The 10212-nt window shown below is 43.1% G+C and overlaps 1 protein-coding gene across 1 annotated transcript in view; it reads left to right on the top strand.

The window, feature by feature from the left end:
• Window positions 1-4905, top strand: part of LOC130027969 (guanine nucleotide-binding protein G(q) subunit alpha) — a 278643-nt gene extending 273738 nt beyond the window's left edge. Inside the window, exon 7 of the mRNA XM_056118723.1 lies at window positions 395-4905. Coding sequence (XP_055974698.1) covers window positions 395-585 — 191 coding nt within the window. The 3' untranslated portion in view covers window positions 586-4905. The remainder of the gene's footprint in view (window positions 1-394) is intronic.
• Window positions 4906-10212: the final 5307 nt, after the last annotated feature.

Raw genomic sequence — 10212 nt, forward strand, 5'->3', positions numbered from 1 at the left:
CCTCAGCCTCTGTATGTGTGTCCACGTAGGTGGAGCCAGTACCATCAGCTCAGGCCAGCCAAGTTATGTCCAGCAGAAATGCTTCCCGGACATTGCAACTCTGCCTCAGAACCATGCTTACCTCTGTCACCCCAGAGAACTGGCGGGGAGGGGACTAATCTGGTCATCAAGCCCTCTGCCAGGTTCACAGAGTCACATTGTGTGGGTGGGTGAATGGCGGGCCCGTGGACGTGATGCAGAAAAGCGAAGCCCCAGGACCATGTCAGGAGATGTGGGTACCCCCAACCTCATCGTCCCACCCCCAGAGACCTTGACCCAGAAACCTCAGATGGCTGCCAGCACATGAACAGACCCCCTGACCAAGGAGCCTTCTTCTTCTCCCTTTGGCCCACAGGACCCCAGAGAGATGCCCAAGCCGCACGGGAATTCATCCTGAAGATGTTCGTGGACCTGAACCCAGACAGTGACAAAATCATCTACTCCCACTTCACGTGCGCCACCGACACCGAGAACATCCGCTTTGTCTTTGCTGCCGTGAAAGACACCATCCTGCAGCTGAACCTGAAGGAGTACAACCTGGTCTGACTGTGCCTCCTCGCGCTGCCCCGCGGCGCCACCGAAGCTGGGCACAGGGGCTGCAGTTCTGTGGAAAACAGTTTGCATAATACTAATTTATTGCCGTCCTGAACTCTGCGAGCGCGTCCGCAGAGTTTGTAGTAAATATTATGATTTTATTTAAACTCAGAGGAAAAACAGGAGCTGAAGTACAGATCCCAGCACATTTCCTCTCTCTCTCTCTTTCTCTTTCTCTCCCTCTGTCTCTGTCTCTTTCTCTCCCCTATCTATCTCCCTCTCTCTCCCTTTCTCTCTCTCTCTCTCTCTCTCTCTCTCTCTCTCTCTCTCTCTCTGTCTTGGGGAGGAGGGAAACAAAACCTTGTGACTCAAATGTATTTTAAATTCTCAGTCATGCACTCACAAAGATAAGAATTGTTTCTCTCTTCTCTCTCTCTCTCTCTCTCTCTCTCTCTCTCTCTCTCTCTCTGAGCAGAGCAAAGCTGATTACCCTTTTACCTGACCTCTACCCCCTCCTTGAGATTTTTTTCCAGTATACAAGGGCCTCTCCCCTAGTTCTCGGTCAAGTTTTTCTCTCGAATGATACATTCAAGAGAAGATCATTTGATCTAAGCCATTGTCATCAGCTTAATTTAACCGCCTCTACTTCTTGACAAAAGAGTCTTAAGTATTCATATTCATGTTTTCCATGTATTGCTCTGGATGCACACCCACTTTTTCTAGAATATGTCCATCTACTGTCTTGCCTCACATGGGGTTGGCACAATTAGATGTCCATCTAATGGTTTTGTGTCATTTCTTTGGGATTTCGACTTTCAGCCATAACCTAGTTGCTCAGAGAAATGAGTTTGAAGTCAGTAGAGTGGGCCAAGACATGGGGGGTCCTTTATTTTGAAATGCCACGTGCCACTGTCCTCCCTCCCTCCTTTCCTTCTTGTTCTTTTTCTCACCATCTCTTCTTTCAATTACAGATGCCAAAAATTATGCCAAAAGACACTACATTATTCCAATGGCTGCTACCCATTCTCTCTTAATAGGTGGTTCATTTTCCCCCTCGGTTCAATTTTTCCTCCCGTTTTTTCTTAGTGTTTGGGCCACAATTTTTAAAAACGACTTTTATCATGGGTATGTGTTGCCAAAACTGGCTTTTTGTTAAAAAATAAAAGACATAAAAATATTTTTTAAAAAATCACAAGCTAAAAGCCAGTATCTTACAATGACAGAGTTAGACTGTGAAGCCTAAAATCATTGGCTGAGAATGAACCTGATAACGCCAATTGCCAAACAGTTGGTGACCGTAGATTTGATTTTTCCTGGTCTGTTCTTCTCTTTGTCCTTCAGAGCACATTGTTTTGTGTCCATGTTCCATGTCGAGTGTCCAAATGGGCAGTCCCGGGTCATATAACATGAAATATGCTTATCGCTCTTCATCTGAAGCCAGTTCTATGCTTCTTCTCTGTGCTGTAAGGTCATTTAGGTCTGACAGGAACATTGCCTCATAGTATTCTGATGCCTTTCATTTGTAAAACTCTGGTTACGGCTGGTTCACCACCTTTGGAATCTTCTGACCCTGAAAACTGGTTAAGTTGAACTCAAGGAAGATTTGTGAACTTCAGAGTAACCTCTCAGTGTTCTTTCTATAAAACATGTATTTATGTCACTGAACCTACTAAGAGAGATGTTTGGAATTATTTACATGCAATTTTTCAACAAATGTTAAAAAAAAAAAGAAGAAGAATCACGGCACATGTATTGATGGACTTCTGTCAAGCAGCTTGATTTAACAAATCGCTTCAGTTTGAGGCGAAATGTGATTTAACAAATCAGGACTGATTCAGACATGCTGGGAAGTTAGAGTCAGACTCGGATGATAGTCTCGTTTTTAAGCACTATTTGGCAGAGTCTAAACTTCCATATGAATCACTCTTTTGGAACAATAAACGAGAGAGAAAATTAATGGCTTAATAGATAGGAACCAGAATGACTTAGCAGTAATGGAATGTTCTCATTCTTTCTCTCCCAGGCTCAAGCAACACAAATTCGTTTTTCTTCTTACTCAGAAAGCACCTGTAATTTAAGAAACAGACAGCCAGCAGGCATAGTGCAGTTATGAATGCTCTCATCATTGTACATACATCTCTCTCTTGGTATTGCCGCATCCATACTGGCTTTGTAATCATTAATTTTGGGGCAGATTGAATGTGCTGTATTGATAAATGTATCTATGTAATTGTATTGTATGTCTCATAGCTAATTCACATTTTGAATAATGTTATTTTATTTACTTTTTTAAGAGAGGAGAATGTAAATTTGTCAGTTTATTTCTGACTAGGGATTTTTTTTTTCCATTTAGAAAAGAAAAAAAAAAACCGTACTAACGTACAGAGCGGTACTAGCATTGTGCTGTATAAAATCATTTGCACATTCCTGAGTAGAGGTATACTGATTATAAGACCCAAAGGTAATTTCATAGCAAAATACATACAATCAGCTGGAGATTTTATACAAACATGGAAACCAACTTTGTAGAACTTTTGCCACTTGACCTAGGATTGGAATATGAGCTTTTATACAATTCATATTCTTCTTTGGCAAATGCAGTTTCGTTTTACCTCTCTGGTGGCCTTTATTAGAAAGGCAGTTTTCGAAGCTATGGTGATCCACTAAGGAAATATTTTCACAGCTAGAGACCACTGCATGCCTGGAAGGGCAATCTGAAATTTGGTGCAGCTTGGGGGGGGCGGGGGGAAGCAAAATTTGAAGGTCTACAGTGTGTATAGAGATAACCTCATTACAAGCTCATAAGTGTTATAGTTTTAGGGAAACAAGATATTCTATTTAATAAAGCTATAGTAGATGTAGTTGATTAAAACCTGATCTCAGAGCTCACGGAAGCCGAGTTCAACAGGGAAAGAGTGTTTTATTTGTCTTTCTGAAGCTGGGGAGGAATTGCTATGCAGAATTGAGGTGTGTGGCTTCTCTGCTCCTTGTAGGGTGCATGACAAGATCCCTTCTCTAGAGAATGGAAAAAATTGATCACCCTAGCTGCAGTGAGGCCTGGGAGCCGAATTGTATCCACACTAGTCAATTGAAGCTAAAGGATTTTCTTTTTTTGTTTCTTTGGGGTTTTACTGAAGGGGCAAGGGGTGGGAAGGGATTCTTTTCAGTTTTGTATAAAAACAGAGTTTACTCCTGCTTTCTATTCTCTTGTGATTGCAAACGTTAGAAGCCTGTGTGCTACCGGACTCAAATTCTTAATGTTCTGGGTGACGGAGGCCGGTGGCGAGTTTCATGGTGACTTGGGCATGACCTGTTCAAACACGAAAAGGAAAACCACAAAACACAGATGCGTCTTCAGCATCCCAAGACGAGCGACCATCCATTGCACTCTCCCTCCCAAAATACATTGCAGTGTGCCAGTTTACAGACCATCTCCCTGGCTCGGGATGCGGCAGACTGGACCCTCGCACAGAGAATTCCTTATTTGTAAATTGGGGGTTTGTACTATGCCTTACAGAGCTTAAATTCAGAAGTTTGTGCCTCATCTCTGAAACAAAGGGAAATCACTCACCCGCTCTAACGGAAATGAAGCCCCTCACAGTTTCGGTTTTTTGTTCTGTTGACATTTCCATAGAGAGAGCTCTGTCAGATGTCCCGAGAGGTGGAGGGAGGGGGGTCGTAGGCACGCACAGCTGTTGTGTTCAATCAGCTGACATCTCTAGAGGCATTTGAAGAACACCTGAAACTTGTCTTTTTTGTGTGTATATTCTAACTAGCAGGCCTAATGTTTTAAAAAAAAAAAGGTAATTCAGCTAAAGGGCAGTTTACTTTTTGTACTTCAGACTATTTTGATTGTCAAGGTGTACGAACTGTAATTTTAACATTTCTACTGCCACATGATTGTAAATTTAGTTGTCTTAAGTTAGGAATGGATGAAAAGCTATTTATGCTAGATTTGGGTCAAAGTGACTTCTTTGCAAAAAAAATAAATAAATAATGGGAAGAAAGGGCTGCATAATGAGATACTGCAAGACTCAGAAATTGGTTGGAAACAGCCTTCAAATTACCCTTTAATTTCCCTTTGTTTTCAGTTTCTCAAAAAGAACGAATGAAATATAGCAGAATGTTAACCCATATAAAAATAAAGTGTACCCAAATATTGTAATGTATATTGCTGCTCTTCTTAAAATTAAATAAGGGTTTCAAACCACTTAATTGGTCATTGACAACATCTCAGTTGATACAAATAAGGTGTGCTTGGTATCCATTGTTTTCTTCCAGAGATGTCTCTTTGGTTCAAGATGCAAACACACACACACACACACACACACACAGTTAAAACTAGTAATACTGTATCTTGTCTCTACATATTTCCAGCATATGTAGCGTAAATAGATCTCTCCTGGTAACTATGTCTTTGGGATTTCATTCGGTTTCAACAAATTAGGGAAAGAAATGACTTAGCTGTATATGATTAGCTAGAGATTTTCAGAGCCAAGACACCTGCTGTTTAGTAGAAATGTAGTCCAGAGTCTAAACTTGTTTGTTTTTCTCACTGAGTAGCATCACATTTCCTGCTGTCTACCCAATTGCTAGCGCCCTTTCAGTAACACTCTTGCCTCTGAAATCACCTGTTCACCTGGCACATAGTAGGTGCTCAACTATTGGTTTCTTTCACTATGCCCGCATTGATTGTGTGTGTCCCCATATGGTTCTAACCCAATAGTAAATTACATATAGGTTATAAAAGTGACTATTGGGTAAAATTGGATCTGTCTTGCATAAAGGAATTCTGACTTATATTAGCCGTGGTAGAAGTGAGGAATTATATATATATATATATATGTATATATATACATATATATAATAACAGGGAGGAAGGTGTTCTTGAGTAGAATATTTTAAAATTTAGGGGGAAATAAAATGGAAAATTTCTATGTAACTTTGTAGGTCACTTGGACTGAAATATGGTTTGGGTGGATTTTTTTTCCTCAAAGAACTTAATAAACGCAGCTTTTGCTGGATTCCTCACCTGTCCTGTTGGAAACCCTTATTAGACCAATGTACTTAGGGAGTTTTGTCAGAAAACATTTTTAACTTGCAGTATTTAAAAGAATCATATTTACTGTTCTTAAAATGTCATTCAAATGCATGTATTGTCTATTGTTTGGGGATGGGAACTAGTTTTGCAAAAAAAAAAATCTAATGTTGTATAATAATACCCCAATGATCTTGCTGGTTAAAAATACAGTATTTTTGGCCATAATTTTGTACTACAGTATTCATTCTTGAGTTTTACTTCTCTTGAAGTCTCTGAGTTTTTCTCAGAATTTTTTTGATTATAAAAAAAAATAGTAGAATAACACTTTCCTTCCTTAAAAGTAGTTTCTGCAGCACATGCATTTTCCCAAGTAGATACATTTCTTAAACGATTCCAAATGATTTTCCTACTGTAAATAGCCAGACAACGCTGTCTCCTTCAGTGGAAAATGTTGATAGCATTTATGAAATGAGTTGTTGTCCGTTAAAGTCCTATTTCAGTTATTACTAACAGTGAAATCTAAACAGCTGCTCTAGAGTCGGGAAGGCTGTATTCCACCAGCCTCCAGCGTCTTTTGCTGCAGGCAGAGGTCCGTGGCAGACAGGCGAGGCCTGGCTTCCAGTTCCATGCCTTGTTGCAGTCAATGGACCCACCCCTCATGGGGGTAGTTGTCACTTCTGTTTGATGTTTAGGAACACATCAGTGCATTGGAGGTCAGTTAAAAACTAACTTTGGGCTGAGGAGGGGGAGGGGTGGGACATTATGCCACATACAAGCAGTGCTCAGGGCTTAGGGATCCCTCGTGGCAATGCTTGGGGCCATGTGTGCATTGAACCTGGTAGCCACATGCAAAGCAAGCCCCTCACTGGCTGTGCTATCTCTCTAGCCTCCCCTCCTCCCCCCAAGAAACTTTTCTTTAGCAATTTTGTGAAGTTGGGGTTGATGGTGAAAATCGTCTTCTAGAATATTGGTACTTATGTAGCACTGTCCTCCCGTTGCTCGAGCGGGCACCAGTAGCGTCTCCATTGTGAGATTTGTTACTGTTTTTGGCATATCGAATACACCACAGGGAGCTTGCCAGGCTCTGCCATGCGGGCGGGATACTCTCGGTAGCTTGCTGGGCTCTCCTAGAGGGGTGGAGAAATCCACCCCAGGTCAGCCACGTGCAAGGCAAATGGCCTACCAGCTGTGCTATCACTCCAGCCCACTGGTACTTATGTAGAGATTTAAACTCCTAGTGAAAGACAAAATCTGTTCTGGTGACTGGTCTTTCCACCTAGCAACCTGGTCCTTTGTGGGAGGCACACTGTGCTCGGGACTTACTCCTAACTCTCCACAGGGATCCCTCCTGATGAGATGAGGGACCATAGATGGTGCCAGGGGTGGAACCCAGGTCAGTTGCATGCAAGGCAAGCACCGTATCTGCTGTACTATCTCTCTGGCTCAGAAAAACCTTTTTCCAGGATAATGTTACATCTACATGCTCTAGAGAAGAACGTGCAATTTTTTTTTTCACTTAGAAACTTTTAAGTTCCAGGCTCTCCTAACAGTGGGTGCTTCGAAAACCATTGCCTGTAGCGATAGCCTTGCTCCCTGGTTTTTAGTCTTGCACTTAGGTTTCTGAGTTACTTTGGAGTGTCATCCAGGCCACTTTCCATAGCTGAAACCGATTTTGTTGTTCTGCAATCCATAGATTGCTCCTGAAATTGCTCCGTTTTCAGGAATAGTCAGTTCCCGTTGCTCCTCTGCTCCCATGGCTCTCCTCTGTAGAGCGGAGGTGATAAGCAGGACCCGGGATTTGTTCTCTGCCTTCTGACCTGCACCCAGCCACTCCAAGATGTAACTGCACTGCATCTGCATCTGTAACTGCATCATCTTATGGACCCTCCATCCTGGAAAAGCACCGTCACTTGCTGAGCAGAGTTGGAGCCAAAGGTTTTCCACCTGCTCTTACGTTTCACAGTATGCACCTGTCTGCTTGCATATTCTCTGCGCTTGCTTTCTAGAAGCACTATAAGATGTGGTTGTGTGTCATGCTGTGGGGCCCTGAGCCATGCTGAGCTGTGTAGCCCCCTGTGCCCTCTCTGTCTGAGGGTGCTCTCCCATGCACCAACAGCAGAACCAACTGCTGGCGTTTCTCAGGAGGCACCTGGTTTCTGCTTGTGCCAAGCCTGACTGCAGTGTGATCTGAAGGTGCTGGGCTGGGTCCATCATCGTCCCCTCCCCAGCCACCCTCTCCTTGAGTTGTGATTGCTGGAAAACCAATGTATCCCCAATAGAGGGGTCGTCGAACAGGATGCTCAGGTGCCTGATGGCTAGACCGTGTCGTTCCTGCTGTCTTTTCTCTTTTGTTGACCAATTCTCAGGCATCACCATTCTCCTGGACAGTCCTTGCTGGGATTTGGCCAGGACTGGAGAATTACAAGTGGCTTCTAGGGGTGGGTTTATTGAGTTAGCTCTGCCTTTGTTTCCATAGTTAATCCAACCCATTGATGCAGCTATTTCAAGCAACTATACTAAATTCATCTTCGGGGAGGCCCATTGTCCCCTACGAAACAAAGCTTTGATTACCAAATATAGATTCCTTTAATATCTAGGTGCATAGGGAATTCTGGAAAGATGTTTTCCCTCAAATCCATAGACCCCAATACTTGAAATTGGGTCTCTGTTGATATTCCTCCTTTTCCTGTTTTCTTCAAGAACGCAAAGCCTTGATTAATTTTTCTACCTCGTTAAGCATGGGGTCACATGCAGCAAGTACCTGTTTTAAAATAATTGAACTCTGTGACCTTTCCCGACCCCAACCCCGCTAGGGCAGCGTCAAGGCCGGGCTGGAACTGGAAATCGGCTCTGAGTTTTCCCAGGAGACTTGCGAGGTGGATCTTCATAGCACTTCTGGAATTGGAGCTCAAAAAAAGGAACTCTGGCAGATGAAGTTTGCCAAGCCCCACACATGGGCAGTTGAGAATTCCATAGTGTACCCAACTGCTAGGGAGCGAACAGCTGCTGACGAAGGTCGCCTTAGTGTCTGGTCAGGCAACGCCTCACCTGAGGCAGCAGGATCAGAGCACCTTGAGCAAAAAAAGGGCCCTTGTCATTTTATAGAAAATGAAAGGGCCCCCTTAACTTGTTAAAAGCTTAATAATAGGAGTGTGGCCAGTGGAGGACTCAGATGGGGCGCTGATTGGAAGCATGTCCTCATTTCCATGCTAACTACACCCTCCAGACTCAATTTTTAGCTGCAATGTAATGGCACCAAGAAGAGATACCAGCATTGGGCTTTTTCCCACTGCTTCTGTACCCCCAGAAGACACAATCTTTCTGGGGGAAGGTGGCAGGACATGGCCCCTGCACCCATAACACATGTATCTCTCTCCTGAGGTTTGCAACTCACTGTCAAAGAATACCCCCTGGGGACAGGTTTCAGGGAAGTGGCAGCTTGGTCAGAGTCTGAAATTTGTAAACTCATCAAAGAAAGCAGCATTGGGCAGCCAGGAAGCTGGGGTACAAGGATGCCAAATCAATTTGGATTTCAGATTGATGGACATTCCGTGACTGAGAAGTTGTGTGTATGTGTGTGTGTGTGTGTGTGTGTGTGTGTGTGTGTGTGTATGTTGCGAACTATGAAATGTCTTAATCTCTCTATGAAGCCAAATACAAATATTAAATTCAGTGGGTGATAAAATTAGTTCCAAATCCCTTTCAAAAAAAGGAAAGGACTACCTTTATGGGTGTAGGGCATTTGCCTGGCTTGCAGCTGACACGGCCAACCCGAGTTTGATTCCTCCACCCCCCTCAGAGAGCCCAGCAAGCTACCGAGAGTTATCTCGCCCTCACGGCAAAGCCTGGCAAGCTACCCATGATGTATTTGATATGCCAAACACAGTAACAAGTCTCACAATGTTACTGGGCCCGCTCAAGGAAATCGATGAACAACAGGAGGACAGTGACAGTTACTGTGACCTTTATGGGTATACATGGTTCAATCTTGATTATTTGTACAGACGTATGTGTGCAAGGACTTTGAAAATTGTCTTGAATGCTCACAGACTAAACTGGTTCGTATTTAGTTACTTATTTGGGGGCTTGAGGTCCAATTTGCAATGCTCAGGGCTTACTCCTGGCCCTGTGCTCAGTGATCACTTCAGTAGGCTTGGGGGACCATATGAAGTGCCAAGGAATCAACCCCATGACAGCCACATACAAGGCAAGTGCTGTACAATTGCTCTGACCTAGTTCATATCTAACCCAATATTGTTGTGACATTATCAGTATTGAAAAAGACCATGGCATGCATAGCTACTAGTTTCTTTTAAGTTATTTTTTCTTTTGCCAGTCTTTCCAGAGTCATCTTATTTCCATCAGAAACAGAAATCTTAATACCCTATTATGATAAAAATAAAGCTTCATTGAAGGCAACTGATCCCAACCTAGGACTTGGATGTCTGAGTAGGTCTCTGAGGAGGTCAAATGGAAAAGGTCAGACGTGCATATTTAAGTTCTCAATCATTATTCAGTATTACCACTTCCATTCCTGAATCCCAGAATCAGGTTTTTCCTGGGCATGTGGCTCATTTCCCAAGAAGCATGTGACTTGC

The sequence above is a fragment of the Sorex fumeus genome, unplaced genomic scaffold (genome assembly GCF_029834395.1).
Source record: "Sorex fumeus unplaced genomic scaffold, SorFum_2.1 ptg000038l, whole genome shotgun sequence".
NCBI lineage: Eukaryota > Metazoa > Chordata > Mammalia > Eulipotyphla > Soricidae > Sorex > Sorex fumeus.